At 34.5% G+C, this 26,389-nt stretch overlaps 1 protein-coding gene and 1 long non-coding RNA gene across 28 annotated transcripts in view; one reads left to right on the forward strand and one right to left on the reverse strand.

Moving 5' to 3' along the window:
* LOC100650354 (tropomyosin Per a 7.0102) overlaps positions 1 to 26,389 on the forward strand; it is a 40,813-nt gene that overhangs the window by 9,398 nt on the left and 5,026 nt on the right. For 7 of the 25 annotated variants that reach the window (XM_012313802.3, XM_048405946.1, XM_048405941.1 and 4 more), the window contains 7 exons: positions 6,207 to 6,340; positions 9,521 to 9,638; positions 14,204 to 14,274; positions 15,875 to 15,950; positions 16,838 to 16,900; positions 18,071 to 18,140; positions 25,255 to 25,839. In XM_012313802.3, coding sequence (XP_012169192.1) covers positions 6,207 to 6,340; positions 9,521 to 9,638; positions 14,204 to 14,274; positions 15,875 to 15,950; positions 16,838 to 16,900; positions 18,071 to 18,140; positions 25,255 to 25,340 — 618 coding nt within the window. In that variant the 3' untranslated portion in view covers positions 25,341 to 25,839. Of the gene's footprint in view, positions 1 to 6,206; positions 6,341 to 8,563; positions 8,682 to 9,520; positions 9,639 to 14,203; positions 14,275 to 15,252; positions 15,324 to 15,874; positions 15,951 to 16,837; positions 16,901 to 17,188; positions 17,252 to 18,070; positions 18,141 to 19,296; positions 25,840 to 26,389 lie in introns of those variants that run through there. The other 18 variants (XM_012313810.3, XM_020863016.2, XM_020863038.2 and 15 more) reach the window with 10 other exon arrangements.
* LOC105666246 lies at positions 885 to 6,207 on the reverse strand. Of its 3 annotated transcripts, none has more exons than XR_007224144.1 (3): positions 3,640 to 6,207; positions 2,506 to 3,439; positions 885 to 2,429 (listed from the first exon to the last, which is right to left on the reverse strand). It is a non-coding gene; the product is annotated as an uncharacterized LOC105666246 (long non-coding RNA). The 3 variants fall into 3 exon arrangements; XR_001099138.3 differs by having other exon boundaries at positions 2,506 to 2,621; positions 3,073 to 6,207; XR_007224142.1 differs by having other exon boundaries at positions 2,506 to 6,207.

A 26,389-nucleotide genomic window follows, 5' to 3' on the forward strand; every position in this document is an offset into this window, starting at 1 on the left:
AGATTGAATAGTAATCATGTTCGAAGTCGATGGACTTTCGATGGAAATCATTTTCACCTTTGTACACGAAACGCTGGAGCCGGCGTCCACACGGCTATAGGATCGATCGTGAGTGTCTGGCAGCCAGGCACGTCGTCGTCAGGCTGGGTTGTGCCTCTGGAGAGGGCAGCCAGGGAGATATAGAAGGGACACCGACTCGACTCGCACTCGAGACATTCTTGATACAACGAGGACCGGCTTGAAAACTTACCTCTGTCGCTACTCTTGAGCCTTAATCAAACAATCCTTCGTACATTCGGAAATGTCGTTACGATAACGCCCAGAACTAATTAACCGTGCGCATTGCGCTAAACCAATGTGTCCCTCGTATTCACGGAATGGAATCAAGGGGAATACCCAGTCGACTTCTGTGTACGATCGTACAGTAATTCTCGCATGCGAAGATTTTCGTAGTATTATCGGTATGATACGATCTGATATATTTTTTCGAGGATAATTACGTTTTTTCATTATTCTGCGTCATTTATGGACAAAATGAACATGAAGTAGATTATTTTGAAGATTATAATTTTTGATCATCTATTTATAAATTAAGAATTTAAAATATTAGGTAGGAATTTATATCTGATTGGTTAAACAGAATTGGTCAAAAATATTCAGGTAAATATGTGCAGTGTCTGTAACTGTAAGCAGATTAAGAACGAATGAATATTCTAGGTGTAAGCTAGTTCATCAGCTTCGATTTCTACCACAGTCTCATTGTTTTTACCCTTTTCTTTCGCTGACGGTCTGATAAAATACATAGCTGAACGCAAAGGTGAATAGGCCTGAAGATGTTCCAGTACATTTCAAAAAGGGATTACAAGTAATTCGAACATTCGAAATGTTAAATACACATTTTTATTTTAAATGTAAAATTATAAATCTGCTTGTTTTCCATGTATTCGATTACCATGACACTTTTAATAGACAGTTCAATGGTCCAACAGATTCCAACACAAGAATACGATATATTGAATGTGTAACTCGTTGAAGTTCCAAAGTTGAGCACCGGTGAGAGAAAAACATTGTTTTTTTTTTACCAAGAGAACATTACTGACCATATCTACCTGGTCGGTGTTATTTACAGTAGCGATATTTAAAATCATCAGCGTTGGGGGTCGATGATTTTATTTTCCTGCGGAGACCTTTCGACCCTCTGTTGAGGAAGCCTGTCACAGACTAATATCCTGTATATAGTTCCACCATGACTAACCTCTGCAAACTTATCGATTATGAATGAAGTAATCAAGTCATAGTATTATATATGATTTAGTAAAACTATCTGTCATCCTAGAGTATGGAGAATGTCTTGAAAAATATGTAACTTAATTCCTGAAAAATTCTTCATAGAAAAATGAGAGACTTGGAATAAATCAAATACTTATTAATAATTCAACTATTTGAGTAGAAAATATACTTGATATCTACATATATGTATAATATGTACATAACATGTCTTTTCGAAAAGCTGTTCAATTACTAATAAATTATCTTTTGTATATTTACGTTCATTATACATATCATATTAATTATTTCTAGCACCATTCAGTACCTGTTGGTAGAACCTCTGCATCTTTTAATCCATCCTATTAAACAATTCCTAACATCTATTTTGGTAAAGGAGGAACGTTTATAATCAACCTACAGATATTTATACAAATCCATATTTTTGTGAACTTGGAATATTTCCGATATTTTTGTATATTGTGTATGTACGTATATATTTTGGCATCTTTAAATTTGTCATAAATTTACAAATATCCATAATCCAGTTATAAGGATTCATGTAAAGGTTAATTAGGGCGATTCTTTTGTCGATTAGAGATTAACCTTGTATAGTCTCCGAAAAATGTCAATGTACCTCCGGTGACGTTGCTCGCTTTCTGCCGCTGACGTATCGCCGTCCTAAAAGGCCAACGAATAGGAGCTCGGTGAAGCTTCACTAACAAGCTTTTGTCATTGAGCAATGAAGTGCACTGCCGTGTATGCACTTCTTTTTTCTTCTTCTTTTTCTCGTCTAATAGAACTAAATAACTAACAACGTGTGTCCCACATGTTACGGACATTTATCCAAAGTATATACTCGTAAGTTCGGTTCATTGATTTACCGGGCAGCAACGGATTTAGCTCGTACCGTGAAAGTGATATTACGTACGAGCCGTACGCCAGCACGTGGCGTCTCTTTTATTGAGTTTATATAATCATGCCTCGATTGTCCTCATCCTGGGGGCAGACTTATTAATAAACAAATAAACATCGTCATAGTGCTTCGTTCGTGTTACGTTCTGTTTTTATTGGTTTAGCATATTGGTAATTGATCGACCGATACATTTTGACTTGCTTCACGGAAGATCGTTTTCAGGATGGATAGTAGTCGTTCTACGTTTCTGAAATAATTCGAAGCATTAGGAAACGCTGAAAGCTTTTCGAGAGAAAAGAGGACTTTGTGGAGTAATCGGATACCGTTGGCTTTGGCTGAAATTCTCTTGTAGCGTTCCTATCGTATATAGGCTGGTATGTCGTAGTGTTGGTATATCATAGAGCTGGTATGATTCTACACTTCAAATCAGGTTTTTAAACTAGAAAAGTGTATGTATTTAATACCAGGATTCTCATCACGTACCTAATATGTCTATTTAAATACATAAATTAAATATTATACATAATGAAAACTATGTTTTTATTTCAGAAGCACTTCTTAATAATTTAATAAAAAAATATCAAAATATTATAGGATTAAGTAATTTTACACATACGCTATAATGCATATTCTATGATATAAACAAATATTTCTTATTAAAATTATTTATTGTACCATATCATTGCTATATCATTTTTCTAGTCCCTTTTATAAGCAACAAAATAAGTTTTTTTAATTTTCCTGAAATTTTCTGTAATACATTGTTGATACAATTAAACTACAGGACTGATGCGTGCAACATATAAACACAGTAGTACAATCGCGTCGAATTAACAGAACGTAGTGGAGGCAACGGAGGGTGATCGTTGCCGGAAGTTTGGCACACTTACCGTCATTACCGCGGATATGATCGGCAAGACCTGTTCGGTTGCGCCAGTGTGCGTGGGCGTGTCGGTTTCCTTCGACACAGATCGTCCGTACACGACCTAATAGACGTGATCGATGATCGATGCTGAGAATACATGTGGCCGGAAGTGGCACTCGCGTTACTTTAAATATTATACACTGTGACGAATTATCTGGTCGACAATTTAACCCGCTACATCGTCTGGATACGAATTATGACATTGTACGCGTTATGAGCACGCATAGGCGTAGCCTCCGGTTTCTTTGTGTGAATCATTTTAAGTAGAAAGAACGGTCAATGAAATTCTTGGTAATAGAGTTTGATAATTCTCGAACTGTTATTGGGACGTTCTGAAAATTCAATGTGTTGCAAAACATATTAAATACGATTTGATTGAATAATGTAACAAGTTGGAATAAACAGGAAGTAGAATAGAATCTTATTTATTGAAAAAAAAAAGGAAATTAGATTTTAATTCAAACGAAACTTTAACTAAAGTCGTGCTAATTCCATTCGTTTAATCAAATGTGAATTTCTTTTATTTGAGTACCTGCATCGTTATCATTTGAATCGTTATCATCGTTTCTCACATTACATGAATTCTATGTTGTATGAACCAATAAATTGAATTATCAGCAGAAACGAAACAAATTCATTACAAATGTATGCATATTAAAACAACAGCATCCTAAATCATACTAAAACAAACAAACGCGCAATATAAATTTATAATATTTATAACGATTGGACACAAAGAAATGTCTCGAAATTTTCTACAAACATTAATCAAGAAAGTACATTACACAAATCAGAGTATAGATATTAATCTATTTTGTAAGATAAGATAACCAAAATTAGTAGAATTGCACATTCATCGATATCGATATCTTTGGCCGATCGGGACGCGTCATCGGTCAAGGGAAATTGCAGGTTTGTTGAATCGGTCCGGATACAAAATGTTGGATGATCGAAGAACAGTACTTGCATGAAAGCGCGCGTAATGCCCGGTTCACGCACGATAAACTGGGATTTATCCGCTTGGCGCACAATCGTCACAGGTGCAGCCACAAACGGGGACAAGGGCCTCGAATTGCGTAGACCGTGGACGAATACGCGTGTAATCGAGCGTTAAGCAATTTACATTTGTAAGGGCGCGATCGGTTCGTTTCATTTGACGTAACACATCGATGAAGCCAACTTTTGAATACGTTACAACTCCATGTCTTAATTAAAGAACGCTTTAATTAGTATCGTATTGTGATAGGGTCTTCGTGACCTCGTTTCACTCATTTTATTTCCACCTTGAGACGAAACAACATTAATTCACCTTCCTAACGCTAACTGGAAGCGCAATTTTATATTGAACTATTTATTTATTGGGAAAGTGTGTGGAATAATCTAAAAATGCCGTTTATTCGATAAGAAATAGATATGAGAAATAAGGATTGATAAGGAACGCGTTGAACAATTTTTGCAATAAATCAACACGTTGTAAACAGACTATCTGTAAGCTCTATTTAGTACTATCTTGTGAACAAGTACAAAGTTCTCCAAATTGAATGAAAGTTTTAAGTTAAATAACATGGGCAAACAATAACTTGCATTTAATACAATCGTATGAAAGAATACAAAGTTCTTTAGCGATTGAATGAAAGTTTCAAGTTAAATAACACGGCAAGATACATCGAGTGAGAACGTTAATTACGTAGAAACCGTAACAAAGCGCCTGAGCCTAACATCTTTACGGAAAGTAATTATAAAATGCGGATTTTCTATTGGATCACGTCATAGAATCGAATAGAAACTTTTATGAATTTAATTAACCGATATTATTTGGAATCGAGTTTCATATTATTGCAGCTATTTAATCCACGAAGCGTTTTAAGTCTCGCGCTTTTAATAGGATGTGATAAGTATTTCTTTTCTTATCTTAAGATTAGTTTCCTTTTTGCGAGACAAGTATATATTCCATTTGCAAGGAATTTGAAGCTATTCGCATGAAAACGTAAGTGGATGCTGTGAAAATGGTTGACCCATTCAATTAAATCGGTTGTTACGACGAGCACGAGCACCGAAGGAAGTTAGGGTCATTGATATGCGAACAGAGCGAAGACCTTGGCGATCCCGCGATAAATATTCTTGCGAATTCTAATCACGTGTTGTACGATTCTGGACAATAGCTCTTTAATCTTGTTTTCCTTTTTATATTTTTTTATTTTCTTTTTTTCATCTTTTTTTTGAAATTCTTATAAGGATAAGGAAGTCAAGGACATCTGTATCAAGTTAAAAATAAACGGTGCAATCGTCGTTTGTCGAACGACGATAGCTTATCTGGTGTTTGGTCTTAACTTACTTCGTTCATGTGGTAATGAATTTATTGCAACCTTGTAACTTGTTGGCTGAAAAATTGTCGGACGATAACTATCGTTGTTATGGCGTTGCAAAATTCTTGTGGTCATTCATTAAGTCAGGACCTCGTGTTGCAGAGATTTATATTTATTACTGCAAATTGTCCGTTTTTACATTGCCAATATGTCGCTTAAAACTTAAGGCTAATCAGAACCGCGAGTATCCTTTATCACTGCAATAGATGCAGTAGAACAAGACAACCAAAAATATATAATTTAAAAAACATTAAATATCACAATTGCTTGAAATGAACGAAGTAGCGTGGATATGAATCGATAGAGACAAATATAAAAAGATGGGTCAATAAATAGGTCAGGAGAGAGCTAAATAGATTACGCAGAAAATAAGAACGTCATTTATCACGAAACTAAGTCTGTTTCTTGACAAAAACAGCGAAATCAATACAATACTAAATATATAATACATTAGTAAAATTACTATTTAAAGACTCCATTTATCTATGTATATATAGTAATATATATGTATATTTTAAATATAGTAATCTTCGATCTAAAAATATAGTAATAATAATAGGTCTATTACCGCTTGTCTTATAGCTTCTGGTATTTACTACAATTTACATTTTTACGGTTACGTTAATAATACTTACATACTACAACTTAATACGTAATCTAAAATTACTTAAAGTACTTAAGTCGTAACTTAAATTTTAACTTACCGTACTTAATATTTTCTTTTGTATTACAGGCTGAATCCGAAGTAGCCGCTCTGAATCGTCGTATCCAATTGTTGGAGGAGGACCTCGAGAGATCGGAGGAACGCCTCGCAACGGCCACTGCTAAATTGGCAGAGGCGTCGCAAGCTGCGGATGAGAGCGAACGGTAAAGGAACTGCACATTTTTATCTTCATGTTTTTCTGTAATGAACCGAGCACCGGACGACCACGTAAATCTTATAAATATCCGTCGACGAACAGATATTTATAATGGAGCCGTTCAGTATAGTGGCATTCATGTTTTACTCAATGGGTAGATAACAAACCCCTTCCCGTTTGATTGATCGATTCAATGAAAGTTCGATTCATACACTTTCTTCGCCTGCTCACGAGGTTCATGTTAATAAAGTCGTCAGAGATCGTAGTTTTTTATTATTAGAAATTGTATATATATTAAAAAGAGAAATCGTATGATTTTGAGGTGTTGAGTTATTAAAGATGATAATTCTGATAGGCTTGTTGTCTGCCCTATGGGATGATAGGAGATTAAGTTACAGATTTGAAGTAACTTAAGCTCTTACTGAAGACAAGGCGAGGATATTGTAAAGAAAATTAATTCTACTTACTATAGTAGAAATTATTGAATTACGTGGATGTTTTAATTATAAATTCTTTGAAATAATAAAAATCGATAAAATAGTACTTGTATGTTGCTCATAATAATTAGGAGATTATATCTGTGATAAATGAACTTTTATCAGAGTATAATACAATTTCAAAATTCTTTTCATTCAATATATCAAATCACAAGAAAACAATTAAACAGACGAATGCTAATGTATTTTTAGCAGATCTTTCGCCTTTACAATAACTTCAAAAATCGATATTAACCCTTTGATTGCGAGCCATCCATTGGTGGAACGTAAGCACAGCGAGATACAAATGATATTTTATATTAATACAAATACAGAAAAAATTGAAATATTTAGTTTATTAAAAGAAATAATAATAACACATGGTGAATCATTATCGTCTTTTATAGCAACAGCTTTTATAGCAACCCATAACAGTCAAAGGGTTAACTTTTCCAAAGTACAAGATGGTCGTTCGATGCTCCAAAAAGAATCGGAACTAACGCCGTACGTTCAATGAAATCAAGTGGAAAGAGCGAGTATCCTCAAACAAACTTACATATTTTCCCATTTATAAATAATCGCACAATGTTGCATTGTGATGTTTCGCGGTTAATACCGCACCCAATATAGATCTAGTTATATTTATATGACAATCGAACCCAAGCACAGACGCAGTTACACAGAGCAAATTCAAGGCTGCTAGTGAACTAGTAATTACTGTGATTTTATGGAGCGTGCATTTTCATTATACATTTATTATGCGTAAAGTGCCTGCTTAATTATCGATAGATCCATTCCAGAAAGTGATGCAATTATTACGCGAGCATTAAATTTCATCATCATTTGATCAGCTAATGACGAAAAAAAGGAAACAATCTTCTTCTGGCAAATGAACCTAACCAGTCGATTGGTTAAATCTAATCGATCACTCGCCCTTCCTCTTGAATTTCGATCGATATCCCGGCATTGTTTATCGCTAGGACTAACTTTTCGACGTTGAAAGAACTTCTAGATAATTATTTTGTCAGAATTTTCCGCTCTCGATCGATTGAAATACCGATTCTTGTTTGCGTCGATAAGAATTATCAATTTATCAGAACCGTGACTTTGAAGATCTAGAGCGAGTTACCTTTGTTCTGTATAGATTAATTTAGATTCAAAAACGGCTAGGAAATTTGCGGATAAACGATATCATTGGCGATTATAACGCTATTGACGATACTGGATGACATGTTTGAGGTTTGTTATCGCGGAAAAAGAAATTGATAAATAGCTGACACATAATTCGCGATATTTTATCGTTGTTTCATATGTATTCGATTAAGCTTTTTATGCTACTACATTATCTAAAAAAATGTTGCAGATTAGAAAGTCTCTTGTAAAGAGAACTTCAAGAAAGTTATTAAAGATTCTTCTTTATTATAAATTTTACCGTTTTGATAAATTCAATTTCTCGAAACATGAAATTCGTGATGAATATTTAATGAGTTAGACCGCCCATAATTATCGTTTTAATTTGTATAATGTCGTATAATATGATCATACAAAATAATCACTAGCGAAACATCAATATTTTTATCCAGAATTTAAAAAAAGCGAATGTTAATTTATGCGCGATTCTATATGCTATAATTAATGAAAAATCGAAGAATATTTTATTCATAATCGCGAGAATCCTGTTTTCGTGTGTCGATGATCTTTCTTTCAACGGCGATCAAACCGGTGCTAAAAATCGAATGATAATCGATCACTAGGATACGCAAGGCACTCGAAAACCGTACCAATATGGAAGATGACCGAGTATCCCTGTTGGAGCAACAGCTAGCACAGGCTAAACTGATCGCCGAGGAGGCGGATAAAAAATACGAGGAGGTGGGTCACGAACCAGCGAACGAAAAAGCAATCTTTTCGCGGCAATCTTACGGAAGCCAATCTGTATTCATCTTGACGAACTACGATCCACTTTACCACTTTCTAAACAAATTTCTTTTCGACATATTTTATATCGATGAATTTTTTGTTAAACTTAAAGACATTAATGGAATTTACTCGATAAAAAGTATCATTGTTTTCGCTATTATATTTTCAATTTATGTTTTAAATTGCACTTTAGTTTTGTGTTACATTATAACACATTTCAAAACATTGATCATTTAATTCCTAAAAATTGAATAATATAATGTTGATAATTTATAAGTCACAAAGTCTTATTGATATTAACTATATTTCGTAAATTGAAAAAACTTGATACTATTTTATCAGTGGGAACCTGTCACAATTAGTTGACTTGAAATATCCTTTGAAATCTTTACTCTTATTCACATTAGTCAAGTCACTTGATTTCAATTTATTGGAATTTAAGTAATCTGTCTACTCTGAACGAGCCTTAAACGTCCAAACATTTCCTATTTACATTATGAATTAAGTAGATTATGGAAATATTATATCATCCCCTAAAAAGAAAAAAGCAGCGTAGAATTATGTAGCTCGAGAAGATTCAGGTTTGTCAAGATCAAGTACCAATTTGCTCCCGCAGGTATATCTTTCCAAGAATTTTAGCAGATAGTTGGAGAGCAGTGCTGTACCTGATCATCGTGGAACCTTCGTTACAACGAACGAGGCAACGACCGATAATTTAAAAACTTCTCCTTCCAGCGATCTTTTCTTTCTTAATGTATGTTAATCGCCGTTCTTTGTGATAATTATTAAAGAGCCCGCAAGATTCTCGAGAATCGCAGCTTGGCCGATGAAGAGCGTATGGACGCCCTCGAAAATCAGCTGAAGGAGGCCAGGTTCCTCGCTGAAGAAGCTGACAAGAAATACGATGAGGTTCGCGAGCCCACGACTGACAAGCGTGATGGCTGCAGTGACAATGATCATGATAAAAATAATGATGATGATGATGATGATGATGATGATGATGATGATGATGGTTCCTAGTTTATAGTCGAGATAATAGTGCCTAACCCCATAACTCTCTGTTTTCTCTCTGTGTGCTCGAAATTACCGTGGCTCGGTATAATACGAAAAAAAGAAACGAAAATCTACTCACATTTCGATCGATCGAAAGTAAACGCGTTAATATTATACTCGAGAATATTTCAATTGAATAATTCAAAGAATTTCGATTTTTCTTCGACCGATCGTCCGAATCGTTCGTGAAAGTTATTTCGAGTAATGTCTCGTTTCTGGTAAAAATTCAAAAATATTTCTAACGAAACAGTGATTAAATGAAAAAAGGAAAAAGAAAGAAAGAATGGAAGGAGCGAAAGGTATTTATCGTCTGTGATTTCGTCGAGTGAGATAACGACTGATCGATCAACTGGTAAGAAGTGCAGTGTTTCAATAAAATAATTCTTATTTTGGGAATATTAAAAAGGAAAAGAAAAAAAAAATGATGGATAAGTGATACACGTATATGAATAATATGAGTGTCACGTGTTTTGAGCGTGACTTAAATGTTAAAAACCGCTGTATATCTGTGATTTCCAAGTGTTTGTTGGAGCAAACAAAAGGGGGGCGGGGGAAGAACAAGTAAACAATGTTTCAAGTGCCAATTTCGTAGAAAAAAGAAAGAAAAATAAAAATCTACTTTGCATATAAAAATTATCGCGCAAAATCGTTTTTCAATATACATTCGGTGAATATCGTAAGTTCGCGTGTTCGGTTTGTCTAATCGGGAACTGGCTTCGTTAAAATATGGTTAACGCGTTCTGTGTTGTGATAAAAGCGAGACTATGTGCCTTTCGGTCAGCTGCGCGATTAAAATGGTGCTGCTTTTGTCCAAAGACTTCCTCTTTTTGCTTTTCTGGAATTCGGAACGTAGCTCAGAAATATTGCAAACATCCATCTGTTATGGTAGGTTGTGTCACATGACGACGTCGAAGTTACAAAGATTACAAAATAAACTTAGTTCAATATTGTAATATTACACAGTTCAAGAAACAGAAAATTCATTTTATTCAATTCTTCTTTCCTAGCAGATGTAATTCGTATGCAGAAATTAGAAATTCAAAATAACGGGGCATCAGAATTAATTCCTTCATGGTTGTTGCACATCTATAGCATTTGATATGCAATTTCTTCTATAAATTCGATTATTTTCATATTACTCAACCGTGTTTTAAACTTTGAATAAAATTGCGGCTCGATATATTCAAACGACTGTGTTGCAAAAGAAAATTACGAAAAATTAATTCATGAAACTTTGCTGGCACGGTAGAAAACGTGAAATATTACGAAAACGCTGTTCGATGAGCACAAACGAATCTTCGCTGCATCGAACGTATATTAACACACCCGGCAAACGATCGAAAAAAGAAAGTTCCATTACATCGTCAGATTCATCGAATATCTTGATTTATTGCTTGTTATTGCTCAAATGCAGAGTGTCTTGCGCAAGTATTGATAAAAGTTTCACAGAAAACTACATTATTGATGACTCCTCTACTGTTTGACAAAAATTTATTTAATCCTAAAACGCATCGTTGTAACTTCAACGCGTCTGTATCCTCTCCCAATAACAAAATCGAACTCATCGTTTATCTTTTTAGAGTGTCATTGTATTAACAAACATCGAAACTAGACAAATTGTACAATGTTTCTTAATGTTTGCAGTGATACAGAATCAAATTTGCGAGGTTCTATTAGAATCTCGATTTGCTTGTCTGTCTAACGATCTAACCGCATAACAGTTATTGCAGAAAATCAACGGAAGCGAGCCCTAACCGAGTGTGATATTTCTTTCTGTGTTTTAACCCGATGCAATAATCGCTTATCATTGAACCCTCTGTATCTTGGACTTGCGAACGTTACATAAACCTCCCGCCAAATGACAAATTTTCGTCAGTTACGTCATCCAGATAACGTAGATTTCATTGATTCTAAAAAAAAACATACTGAAATTTTGTGAATTGTAATTCTTGCTCCAATATTTAGCTGTTAGATAACTAATCCAATTCCACTTAATGATCATTTCGTGTCATGAAAGTATCATCTTGATCAACTTTGTTTTTTAAAAAATTTTTATTATCGTTTGATACATAAAAACAATGTGGGAAAAGTATAAAGTTTGCATTTGTTGATTTATATTTTCTAAATATTCAAAATGGTAAAAAATACATATTCAATCTCAAAACTAAATATTAAAACATATGGAAGATTTTGACGCGGTGTTGATAAACAATATACCAAATTTTGAAATTAATCTTTTATAAAATATGCGGCTTCTTATGTTTTTCATATGCTGCGATATTTGCTTTCTTCCAAATTTCTATATTTTATATCGAGTACAAAATTGTTAGCCAAAATGAAACATCTACAGACGATAATATATTTTTGTTTATTTTTATATTTCTGTATCGAGTAGGGAATTATCGATGGAAATGGAAAATCCACGCACGATGATTGTCACGTGGATAGGCAGTTGCACGAGGGGTTGCGTCACGTTCGCATAAAAGATGTTGGTTGCATGCATAGAACGAAAGGTCTACGTAGACAAACGAAAGGGACATTCCAGAGAGCTCGCTGTGAACAGCTTTATTCCGTGGTTTATGCCGGGGGACGGCGTGAATTCTCTTTCGTTTTCCACGGCGATCTCGTTGTTGCTGCGTAGTATACGAGTATTTCTATCCATTCGTGCCAATCTCTAGGAACGAAGTGGAGAAAACGTCTTCTCTTGCTTCGTTTCTTATCTCCTCTTTACGAGATGCGTTCTACACAATTGAAAGAGCTGTTCGTTAAAGATTATTTGAACGCGTACGCTTATTCGACTCGTGTCGGTCCGAGCCACGAATACGATATATCTGGAGTTTTGTTTAAAATTCCAACCTCTCCGTGGCTCGTTGTCGCCAAGTTAAACGCGTTTAAATTATTCGTTCCTCGTCTAGCGAACGAAACAGTTCGAACAGAAAAGCACGTTTCACGGTTAGTGTTTCACTGGTTCAATATTTGCGATTCCATCACGAGTGGGATTTTGCGCGGAGGAACGCGGAATACTATTAACCCCTTAACCAAGCGCGACGAGTTAGCTCGAATAAGTGAGCGAATATTTGTGAACGAATAATGAGATGATTAAGTGGTTCCGTCTTCTGGCTCTTTCCGACCCGTTCCACTTGGTCAAGAATACGCGATCTGCATCTTGTTTTGCAAAGAAACGTCTGGCAAATGTATTGAATTTGTTGGAAATGTTGAAAAAAAGGACATCTTGGTGGTGATGAGACGACAAAGGAAATTTTTCGATTAGAATTACTTTTTATCAATTGAATGGAAAGTGAAGGTGTGGAGGTGTTGGAGAGATTTGGAAGTTTGGTAGCTTTTTTAAATGGAGGTAAAGGAAATTTCATTTTATAGCATTTTGTAGCTTAGAAGATATAAATACGTCCATGTATTAATATTTTTTTATTTTTATTTTACTTGTTTGTCTTATCTCTTACATCATTATACTGTTACCAAGCAATTTAGTGATTACCAGATTTTAGATTAAGAAACTGTAATTAGTTGACACGGTTCTCCTTGAAAGAAAATAAGATTCTATTAGAATGCTTTTGGAAAAATTAGTATTGCTTTCTATTCGAAAAGGAGCATAGTTATACGTACAATTTATTTCTATTACACCATTTTCACTATAACTATTTACCGAGCTATTCAAGTATTATAACACGCTATTACTAATTCTTCAAGGATAGTAATTGCAATAGAACGAATAAAATAGGCATTTTTATAAATAATTCTCTGCAAGGATTCCGCAATATCGCATAGAAAATGCTTTTGGAAAAATTAGTATTGCTTTCTATTCGAAAAGGAACATAGTTACATGTACAATTTATTTCTATTACACCATTTTCACTATAATTATTTACCGAGCTGTTCAAGTATTATAACACACTATTACTAATTCTTTAAGGATAGTAATTGCAATAGAAGCTACCATCACTTCTTCTCCACATCTAACAACTTCAAACAAAATCTTCGTACTCCAATAAATCTCTGAAAGCAGTCGGTTAACACTAATCACCAACTCGTTACAACCAAACGCTATTCCACGTTTCCGACGAGCCATTTACTTTAGAAATTCGCCACGTTCAAGGTAGAGTTACAAAAACGAATGGAGGGGAGACTAGACTGAGTGGAGTGGATGGAAGCAACCAGACGCAAAAGGAGCGAGCTCTTTCAGTTCGTAGAGCGACATCGAGTCGGTCAGAATCACGGTGATCTCGATGATGGGGCGATAATGGCGACAAGATCGAGGCGCGAGAGCGTCGATCTTGGCCCAGATGCCTGGTCGAGACAGGGACCGGCGAAACGGAAAGAGAAAAAGAGCGAGCTAAGGAACTGCTGGAGAGAGACAAAAACGGAACATAAAGAGAAACCGTGTGTATGTGTCGTTTATACAGGTCGCCCGTAAATTGGCCATGGTTGAGGCCGATCTAGAACGTGCTGAGGAACGTGCCGAGGCCGGAGAGTCGTAAGCATCCGTTTCTCAAAAAATCAAAACACTCACACCCACCATATTTTTCTTTTCTTGCCATTAACAATGCCTCTTTTCGAATTTCAAGCGTGCGCCAAAAACCGCCAGTTTCTTATACCCCATTTTTCCCCCTGTTTTTCGCTACACTTTCTCATGTGTGCATGTCCACGAGGATGTACACCTGCCACATATCTATACATACACACAGAGGCACGATTAAAGACGTTTGATGACACGTGATCACGTGTGCAACTGTCTTAACACAGATGTTTCCTAATGTGTTCGTTTGATTGGTTTTCTTTTTGAGTTTTCTCTCAATGAAAATTCATATAGTTGTTGGTTTGGAACCAAACAGGTTCCGTGCAATTGCGATCGATCACAATTTGTGTCGTGGATCGATCGTGTGTGTCGATTGAATCGTGTTACTTTTAAAAGAGAAATCTGAGTCTGTAGACTCACTTTTATGTGAGGAGGGAGAGAACTTGCGTAAGAAAAATTCCAATCGCAAAAAAATATTTACAATGTGTAGTGTAATAGCGGTTGTGACTGAGATTCCTCTTCAAATTCTTGTATCCAAGAAAATCGGAATCAAAAAGTACTTAATACGATAAAGCAACTTGTATATTTCTTTTTCTATATTTTATATTTTATGAAATGCTTTGTTTTAATACTATAATTCGTGAATACATTATGTATTTTGTGAAATTCATTTTGATTCCATTTTTTTGGATAAAAATATATTTCTATAAGAGCGTTTCTATAAGATTCGAGTCACAAATCGAGCAGCAGACTGGTGAAGCACTGGGGAAACAACGAGAAGCAGACTGGAAGCTGACTGCCCGCATGCATTTGCGATATAACTTTTGTTTTCTGTATTTTACTGGAATTTTTTTTCTTTTTGTTTCTGTTCATATTTTTTTTTAAGCCCTTATCATCCTTGCTTTTTCGCATGACAAGTGTGGCTGTTGATCACAGGTTGCCAGAAAACTAGTCATGATGGAGCAGGATCTTGAGCGCGCCGAGGAAAAGGCAGAACTTTCGGAAGGGTAGGTGGTTCAGTTTGTGCATGTGCCATTGTTCTCCACATTCTTTTTAATTTTTCAATGTTCATGAACAATTTCCTTTCGCTTGTCTAACAAGGACGAACGCTGGTCGATGACAAATCAATATAAAATTATAATCGGTGATATTATTGAAAAAAGTATTTCTATACAATACAGCTGCAAGAAAGTTCCATATAAATTTTGAAACACCCTGTATAATATTTTTGATACTCTATCTTTAAAATCGAGTATCTTAAATTCCTTTCATGAAAAAATTATACGTAAAACGATATCATATTTTGAATAAAGAATTTTATTTCGTTTAAAATGATCGCATTCAGAATAAGAAGACTATGTTTCAAATTAGAAATTAAAAAGTTACTTGCTTAAGAAAAAATTCTAAATTCTATGTTGAAAACAACTCAATCATCCTCAAAGTTAAAACACAAAGAGCAGCGACCAGTGCTCTTCCACATACTTAAAGAAACACACTCACAGGTAGGAATTCGTATTTACGACCTGGATTCGTTGTAAATGATCTTTTCATTTTACAGGAAGATCGTCGAGCTTGAAGAAGAGCTGCGCGTAGTTGGCAACAACCTGAAATCCCTCGAGGTTTCCGAAGAGAAGGTAAGTACTACTGACAACAAATATATATATATCTATATATATAATCTCGAATATACATACATATACAATCTGTTTCACTTTCTCTTTCTTTCAAATTCACTGCACGTTCGCGCCGCGACCAATTTGTATCAATTCTACGTCTTATAATCGTTTCTCATATACAAATGAAACATTTTCTATATTTTTTCGTATCTTGTAAATTTATATAAATTTGTATACTTTTAAAGTATACAAAATTAAAATTGAAATTAATATTATGATTAAAGTATACAAAATAAGATTACTATTTTTTCTGTGAATATATAAATATCCGACAGTCTAATTATAAATATTGATAGATTTATTTATATAGTAGCCTTCTTCTCTTTTTCATTTTCGAAACAATTTCACCTCTGAAAATAATAGAAGAAATAATTTTCATGTCATAAAATATCACTATAGCGATACCAGAGGAGAACAAAGAGTTCAGTTTATTAATAATCCAATTATAATCGAAAAAACGGATTTAAACGATTTGCCTCATAACGACGCGTCCATTTAACACTCGGGTTCTCGGTTTCCTTCGCGCGCATCAAAATCCTGGCTTCTCGAGGGACTTACACACTGCGAAAGTTATCACGGGACAAAAGAATCGCTGTAAGAAAAACCATGTAAGAGAAATATCGCAAGATTTTCCACGGTAACGTGAAATGAATACACAGGTTCGCAGAGGTTTTAACGTTTTAATGCAAAACGTGTATGATAAACGCGATAGAAAATAACGCGAAAGATAAATAATCGAACAGGCGGCATAGAATTAAAAAGGAAAAAAGAGAAGACGCGTCGAAGGATCGAGAAAAGTAAATTTCCATATTAAGATGCATAATGTTCACGTTACTGTACCATAGGCCAACCAGCGTGAAGAGGAGTACAAGAACCAAATTAAGACTCTTACCTCTCGCCTGAAGGAGGTACAAATCATTTTAGAGAGTGTTTTGCATCTGATTCTTGTTTTTTTTTAGCAGAGTGTGATTTGTCGTCGCGAGTTTTCCGCCGTTTCTACTAAAACATTAACTCGTTCACCCTTCTCTCTCCTCATTTACGCTACTTTCTTTCTATAACCTTAGCCGTCATTCTTCATCTTTCTTCTTCTTCTCGTTTTGTTTTACTTCACATATTTTTTTTCTCTTTTTTAGTTTTGTAAAGCTAACTTGAGATCGTTTTTTTTTCTCTTTTTGTTTGCGCTTGTCTAAAAATAGGCGACGCAAAGAGAGGAGACTTTCGTGGGCCAGGTGAAGATTCTGGATAGTCAATTAAAAGAGGTAAGTGAGAATCGAAACGAAAGTGGAATACTTCATTGCAGAATTTGAAATATTATCATTTTTAGTAAAAAAGAAATTTTTAGAGATTCTTATGTCTATTATTTTGATTTCGTTGTACAAACACTAGAATTAGCTGAATTAGCAGAATTTTATTTAGGTTTGTACATACTGTATCCTGTTGCTTCTTTCCATTAGATGCTCGTTCTTTTGTACACATTCCCCTCTTATTTTGCACACCTTTCATTAATCCAGTTCAGGTACTGATATTTCACATATTACGCATAAGTACAAACGAAAAAAAAACAACTATAAAAGATGTATATCGATTGCTCAATTCCTGATAAGCAACGAATGAGGTACGAATGTTTGGGTGTTGAGTCATCAGTAAAGAAAATGGAACTTTTTTAATTAACAAAAAATAATGTGTGCATTTAACTAACAGTTTTTCGTTATCGTGTTTTCATTGGAAATAAAAATAAAGCATGGAGTGCAATTGTACTAATAAAAAAAATGGTAGTAAAGAAATCCGTCGATTTTAAAAGGATATTTTATTTTAATAATATTTCATACATATATATATATATATATATAATGATATTAGTAAATATCGATATTTAATAATTATTATTATACTCGATATTGCATTTTATTTTGACGAATTTAAATGGCATATAATATACGTATGCGTAATACTCTGTAAATTATTAGCATTGACGCATGCATAGAATTTAGTTTCCTATGTAAAAATTTTAAAATCGGCGACAAATCACATGACTGTGACAAAGTACAAATACTGATCTATTCTTCTCGTTTCTGTAGGCTGAAGCTCGTGCCGAGTTCGCAGAAAGATCCGTGCAGAAATTGCAGAAGGAGGTCGACAGGCTCGAAGGTGCGTATCTCATCCAACCATTTTTCATTTCCGTTTCTCTCGTGTCATCGTTCGAAATTTTCGTTTTCGAGACATTTTACTTTCTCGAACGGTCATTACGAACCTTCTTTCCAACTCTACTACGAATAGCAACCATTTTGTTGTTTCTTTGATACTGTAGTCTAATTTAGCATTAGAAATTATGTTCTTAGTTAGAGTAAGAAAGAGAGAGAGAACTACGAATCGAACGTTAAAAACAAGTCGAAGGGAGCAGAATATGAACAGTAAGATTGCATTCAGTTACAGTTGCGATAACCTGTTAGGGATCTATTAACGAACCATAACATCGCTTCTTTCCAAATTCACCAAGCTCCTCGAGTTTGTTTGAGTGCATCCAATGATTAATAGAACCGCAGACGGCAGTCAGTTGGAGTACTAGATTTATAGAAAAATCTAGTTTTAAAATCTGATTATAAATTACTCCACGTTTGGATGATTCTTTCTTAGAAATTATTGTCAATATAATTATATCTCGATTTTTACCATTGAATAACGAATAACGTATGAAATATTATGTAATGATCCATTAAAAATATATACACTGTTGGCCATAAAGATTAGGACACCCATTTATCAGTCACTTTATTTAATCTTCCACGATACAAGATACGATATGATGCGAATGAAATAACAGATTTATAATAAAACAAATAATGAACGAAATAAAATAGCTGAAGAATAATATAATCACTAAAAGCCAGTGAAAAGAATTTTGAAAAGAATGAAAAGAATTTATTTATCTCAACGTGTCCTAATACCTGTAGCTGATAGTGTATTTTTATTTTTTACTACTTTTTACATCATTCGATTCTTCTTCCATCTACGAAACAATCATGCCTGTCGTTTGCTGTAAAACCTATTTCATTTGTATTTGCCGATTTTAATGCTAACTGCGACGACGACTTAAAAGCCAAAAAAAGCGATGACATAATCGTCATATGTCGCGTCGTCTCGTGTGACGTGTGTACATAGTTGCTCGATGATCACGACGTGTTTCATTGCTCTAACCACTGCAACCCCCGAGAGGGCATATCCGCGATCAATGAGAAAGTTGTGCGCGCTCGTCTGTGCCTTCTATGTGCGTGTGCAAGCTCCCTCTAACCGGTGATCTTTACAGACGACCTTGCCGCCGAGAGAGAGAAAAACAAATTGCTCCAGGAAGAGATGGAGGCCACCCTGCATGACATCCAGAACATGTAGATCGTGTCTCGCGGCTGACAGAAACATGAGAGAAAAAAAAGTCGAGAAAAGATTTATATAAATAACAAAAAACGTTGAGAATACAAAAGCATACGCAGATACTAGGGTACGATTCCTTCGGGATTAAAGGAACAAAACAGAGATAAAAAGAATAATAAGTAAATACTGTAAACAGAATTCGAAAGGGGTGAGGGTCGGAGAACGAACGAACGAACGAACATCGAAAGTATTTTGAGTTCGACGATATTTATCGAAATATCGTTGAGAAACAAAAAATACACGCTGTGCGACACGAGTGCTTTCGTAAACGTTTCGCAAAACGTTGAAAAACTTTTTTTTTTCTTTTCTTCCTTCCTTTTCTCTTTTTCGTCTAAAAGAGAGCATATACTTTACACTTTATATACTTCTGCTGCTGCGCACGCTTTTCGCTCGAACTATCGTTTCTTCATCTTTTTCGTAGAAAAGGATAGAACGATGGTTCAAGTAAAATGTATAATGTATAAAAAAAGAAAGGTAGGGTGTGCGGTTTGTCAAAGGGACTCGAAGATGAAAACTCCCTTTGTCTTCTGTGTTTCTTTTCTTCTTTTTCTTTGAAATCTTTTCCTTTGTTGTCCAAAACATATCTTTCACGACTATCTTATTTTTCTTTTCTTCTCTGGTAATGCTTGCTTTTAATTGCATTGTCGATTAGTATGATTAATTTCAATACTATTGAGTGTCTTTTAATTGCTTACGAGGCGAGTACTGTACAAGAGAATCGTGAGTGAAGACATAGGAAACAGAGTAAAAAGGGCAATCGATCAAAGCGTATACGTCAAGGAAGAATTTTCTATCGAGTTTGTCAAATATTTTCCACCTCTTACGTCCTATCACGTATCGTGGTTTCCGAGGTTCACGTCCGGCCCAATTTGATTCCCAACGTTCGTAAGACATCGCGAGATTTATACCATTCTACTTTTTGAATTAATCTATTTTGCTGAAAATTCTATTCTTCTCTATTTTAATTATTATCTTTGAGTACATGAGATAGTTATATAGCTTTTATATAAACAGTATTAAATTGAACAATTAATGGCTTTTTAGACTCCTCAATTTGTTAATTAATGCACATTTCAATGACAATCATAAAATGTTCCAATAAACATATTGGAACGACCTTAAAAAAAATGTTTGACAAATTCGACCACATAAGTAAATTTTTCCTCGACGTAGGACTACTGTATGAATTGGCAGCAAAAGGACGAACATGACCATTGTTCGTTGCTTTTCGTCGTTAACGTTTTATAATTCCCTGGGGCTCAGCATGAAAAAGGAACGTCCTTGGCCTTCTTCCACTGCTCGTTCGTTCACTGATGATAAATCTTAAATGCTTCTAAGAGACGCTCACTGCCAGCTAAGTGATACCTTCGAGGAACAAATCCAACATTAAGCTCGTATTTGCGCGTGGTCCAGCCAAAAAGACACTAGTATTAATCTCACTGGTTAAAGCTTAGAATTTAGCGAGGTATACGTCAGGAATAAGAGATATATAGAAAGAAACCGCAATATATGTTAAAAGTTTTTGTATATTTGTAGTTTAAATCGTATATTAATATACATGTATGATAATACAGGGCACCTCGGAATATATAGTCCAGTTCAAAGAGAAGGAGATTATTTCTAAATAATTATGCATGAAGCGTGGAACGAAAGTCTGCTGAAAATTTCTTAGAGACTTTTATTCTGTGTTTTTTATTTAACTCTTTGTGATTCCGTGTTGAATTGCATTTTACGTAATGTTAAAAAGTAAATAAGAAATATGTTAAATTAAATAATTCGAGAATATTTCGGTTTTAATTTATATTGTTGTTTGTATCATTATTGAATGTTGAAGTTTTAATTTTAAATTTAATGGACAGATTTGTATTTTTATTTGATAAAAATATGTCAACATAGACACATTCCAATTTTCTACATTTTTTAAAAACATATTAACTATAAACTATTTGATATTAACTATGAAAAGCTATTTGAACCGTGGAGCGAATTTTTCAAACAGAATCTCCTTCTCTAATTTTCTACTACGTGTTCCCCAAGTACTCAATGTTTAATCACATAAAGATTATTCGACAAAATGCGATCTTGGAAGGGTGAACTTGCAATCGCAATTAACGCAGCAATCATTAGAAATAAAAAGGTGAACGAGCAAAATACGTTCGCAAAAATCGTGTGTCCTTCTAGTTCACGCTGAGCCACTCGACGTTTACCGATCGTGCCTGGATTAATCCTTTATTGTAATCATTCTCTGGCCAATAGAAAACGAAAAAAGGAGAAGGAAAAAAGAGGAAAAGAAAGAATGAGAGAATTTCCATTTCATGGCGCGTACCTTCATCTTATGCGATTGTTCATCGCCGCAGTTAATTGATATCGTTAATTAATATCTACATCCGTATTAAGACCACCTAATTCGAAGGTGTGTGATAGTTAATTCCACGTGAAACATTCCCCCCTCTTCATCATCGTGAAGAAGAAACTGCCTGACCATCTTTTACGTATCTAATCCCCTGGGTGATTCTCGTTCATTGTAGCTTGTCGGATGTCGTGTCGAGATGAATTTAGAAAGTTTTCTCAACTTTGTAAAAGTATGAAGTATTAGGTAATCCCGTAAGTAATGCAGTTTCTTGAAACTTGGATTTAAACTTAAGGATATGAATTGCCATTTGTCACGCTAAAAATCTGATAAACGAAGAATAGGAAATTTAATGGAAAGATGGCTAACAATTGAAAACGTTCCAGCAATAAGGAACTCTACTTTCTAATAGAGTTATGTAAACCAATAAAAATCAGCTCAAAATTAAATCACCTGTTCGAACGTGCTATAAGTTCATAGCCAACTAATAAACTTTCTCATTGTTCAATATACAAAGTCCTTCTATCGTAAGAAATAGGAAGAATATATCAGTGATTAATTATTATGAACAAATAATAATTAAAACAAAGATGCCGCATTTACTTACGGAATGACCATTTCGAAGAATAGTTTGTGCAATAATGTTTTAGATTTTTTGTATAAATCGATTAATACGTTGGTATGCTAACTAAATTATTTTAGATACAATACAATGTACATTTGGGTTTCTCAAAATCTCGGGAAGACATCCGAAGAAATTAATGCGCGTCCAGCGATCGAAAACGTCACGAGTTATTCTAGAGAGAGAGAGAGAGAGAGAGAGAGAGAGAGAACGATAGTGAAAAAGAGTGCGTGTGAGAAAGAGTAAGAGAGATCATGCTCTTACTCTCTAATTATGAAAAACGAAGAAAGCACAATAATTACGATTCCACGCGTCCTACCGTTAACGATAATGACATTTCTTTGTTATTCCCGTTTTTTTTTCTTTTTTTCGAGAAAATGCCAATAGAGTGAAAGAGCATGAGAGGGAGAAAAAGGTGGAATGAATGAGACAGCGAGAATGTGTGCGACAGAGAAAATGCATAAAAAAGGAAACGCAAATACTTGAGTTCACACTTGAGAGTTTTAGTTTATTAATTTACTTAATATTAATAAAAAAAAACGAATGGAACGATAATAACACTAATATCATTGTAATGATTATTATATATATTGCTATTATTATAAAACTGTTTGTAATATATATTTTAATTTTGAAAAAACAGCGTGTCGTTTGTTTTTGTGCGTCTCTGTGTGAGTGTTGATATTTTTTCTTTTTTTTTTTTTAATCTGATCTCCAACAAAGCGTTAATTCCCGATTTCTTAACAAAAATAAAAAAAAAAAAATCTACTGACCATCAACTGTGTGTACAACGCGATATAACACACGACGCTGCCCGTTGTGTTAGCTGTGCGTAGTTGTTGCATGCCACAATACACAAAGGAGAACCAAAATGTGTCCATGGTACGTATCCAAAAAAATCGTGGTGAGTAAACTCGCTTGTTATTTTATTTGCTAGTCTTCGAATTTTTCAACTACAATCCCGTTGTCCAGCATGGCCCATCCCTCTCCTATGATAATCGTCAAACTTTCGACTGTTTATTCGGAGGATATCTCCGATTATAGTAAGTGTATTCGTAGTTTCTACAGATATATGTGTACATAGTATAAAGGTCTTTCTCGAGTCGAAGTGATGATGATTCAGAGAAACATAATATGTAGTGATGTAACCACTGCTTTTCTCTGGACTGTCGAAGTTCTCTTAAATGGAGAACGTGGCCTTGAGGAAAGATTTTTATGCCGCCATATTTGTTTCCTTCGAATCGATACCATTTTAATTAGGCTCTCGTATTTTTAGAAATATATAGAATACTTAATTTTTTTTATAACTTTTAGCAACAACTTTGTACTCCCTTAGAAAAAAATCTAGAATTATAGAAAATAGCCTCTCTCGTTGTCACTTAAGGAACATGTATAGTATAGATTCTGCGTTTCTAACCTATGAGTCGCGATCCCGAAAAAGTAAAGTGTTTTCTGATTAGTCGCTAGTCAATTTCAACTGAAAATGTTTGGCACTTATTTACTTCAGTATGGCAACAGAGTTATATGAGATAAAAATTGTAAAGTAAAAATAGAATAGAAATTGACTTTACCTTAAAAAAAGATTTTTAGCGTTTATTTATCAATGTAATCTTCCTTATATATATATATATATAGAGAGAGAGAGAGTGGAGAAATTGTAAATTATTTGTCCATTATAAAGAGGATCGCGATTCGATAAAGATTAGGAAACACTGATACAGCTAAGAATCATCTTTCTTTATTCCTCAAATTTAAATCATATATTCATATTTCATACACGACGCGTTACATCAGCATCATAAACTATAATTCAAACTCCATGGTCTACAAGCAGCTGTCAGAGATACACGAGTCTCATTCATCTTTACTAAAACATCCAAGGAAGAACAGATTGAATCTGCTCCAAAGCCCCCACTTCCTGTCCAACCAACGCTTCATAGCTCTTTAACGATTCTCAGCAGCTTAGCGCACTACCTTCTTAAAGCTTAGATCTGCTCGGACACTTACGACACTGTCGAGTAGATATCGAAGAGTTTGCAAATTTTCTTCGAAATAACATTGCGAATGCTTGCAGATGAAATGGTGGCTGAGAAGGAGAAATACAAGGAAATCGGAGACGGCTTGGATCAGGCATTCATGGAACTCTACGGCGTCTAACGTGCCACTAACCAACCTCTTTAACGCTTCGACCAAACAAATAAAAAAATATATATATATATATATTCATATATATACCACCAAAATTTCAAACTTTCTCACAATCTCGCTTGCTCTTAACACGTACTCCGTAAGTTACTTCTCGAGCTTAACCTGCTTAACTAACGACTTCGAGGCTCTAATTTGCCACAAGACAGCACTTTTCCATGAAAGTGAAATATCGATATCCCTTACTGAACCGAGACAATGGTGATATCCGTAGAAACATCGCCATGAATATCATTTTTTTCACTTTAACTCTTTGTTTATTTCCACGATTATTGTATCTTTTATTGTCTCTTTATTGTATCCATTTATAGAAGAAGATTTTTGTCAAATTATTTTTGGATCGTACAATTCAAATAAAGCTCCGATTGTTTGATAAAGAAGGAAATGGTGTAAACTTAACATAACAGATACATATAAGCAAAGAGTTAAAAATCAAACATTTTGTCATCGAAATGCATTTTTTTATTACCATCAGATCATTTTCATATCAATATTTTCATACATTAAGTATGTGTAAAGGCGATGGAGCAATATATTCGCTTTTTACTTTTTAGGATAATACAGATTATCTTCTATATATAGATATATAAGTGTAACGATAAATGTCTTATTAGTTGCTTAATCTGATAAATTTTTAACGAAGGCATTGTTTATTTCAGACGAGCTTGTACACGAGAAAGAAAAGTACAAATACATCTGCGACGATCTGGACCTCACCTTCACCGAGTTGATCGAAAAGAATTAATTAATAATCGGCGATCGTATGTATCCGACGACTGTCGAACTGATTGGCTGCTGTTCGTGCATCCGACAAACACGGTGTACTATCGAGATCATTTTGTAAAACCGGCCAATCCGCTTACGTTATCGTTATTATTACTGTTACACTTGTATCTAAAATTTGTTGCATCTGAAACAAATACGTTCCGCGTTCCTTCACGTCCAATTCCTCCTTTTCGTTTTCTTTTTTTTATTTTATCCGGTTAACACCTTGGTTTTCGAATTATTTATCGCTTACGATCTTTTCCCTTCCTTCCCTTTTTTTTCCTTCCTTATTCATTTTGTAAATCATACTCTAGATTACGATTAATCAAATCACTCGTTTATGATAATTCCGATTTTACGACAAAACGTATTCGGTAAGTACTCACATTCGGCGATACAGAAGTTTCTTAATGACTGTGAAGCGCATTCGTCGATCATTGTAACTAAGCAAACAGGCAAATAAAAATTTAGCCCTGAAACTACCGTCTTATTTCATTTGTTAACTATTTTACGATCGTAGATCATGTTCTAAGAAAGAATGTTTTTCTCAATACTTGCTGCGAGATTTCAATAAAGATATTCAAATTACGAGCATCTGTATTTTTTCTCAAAACCTTACATAAAATCCTACCCCTTTTAAACCATCACTTATTAACAATACTAATATACTAACAAATAGTAATAATGGTCTAAAGCCATCAAAAACTATTGTAGATTTAATTACTCTTGTAATTTTAAGTTAGAAGTTATAATAATTGTAAGTTATCTCGGATAAAGATGTAAGAAACCCACAATTCCTAAGCAAAATGGTGAAACTATGGTTAAGATAGTCCCTTTACTAAATTAATAACATCCTCTCTCTCTCTCTCTCTCTCTTTCTCTCTAACAAGATGATGATTGTTAAACTGCGGATTTTTATGCATAGCTAAGCTACATTTGCTTTGTTTAGGCATTTTACACGTATTGATATACTTTAACCCTTTGAGTGCTGTGGGCGCATATAGGTGTCTGGCGAAAGCTATCGGTGTG

This window comes from Bombus terrestris, chromosome 1 (genome assembly GCF_910591885.1).
Source record: "Bombus terrestris chromosome 1, iyBomTerr1.2, whole genome shotgun sequence".
NCBI lineage: Eukaryota > Metazoa > Arthropoda > Insecta > Hymenoptera > Apidae > Bombus > Bombus terrestris.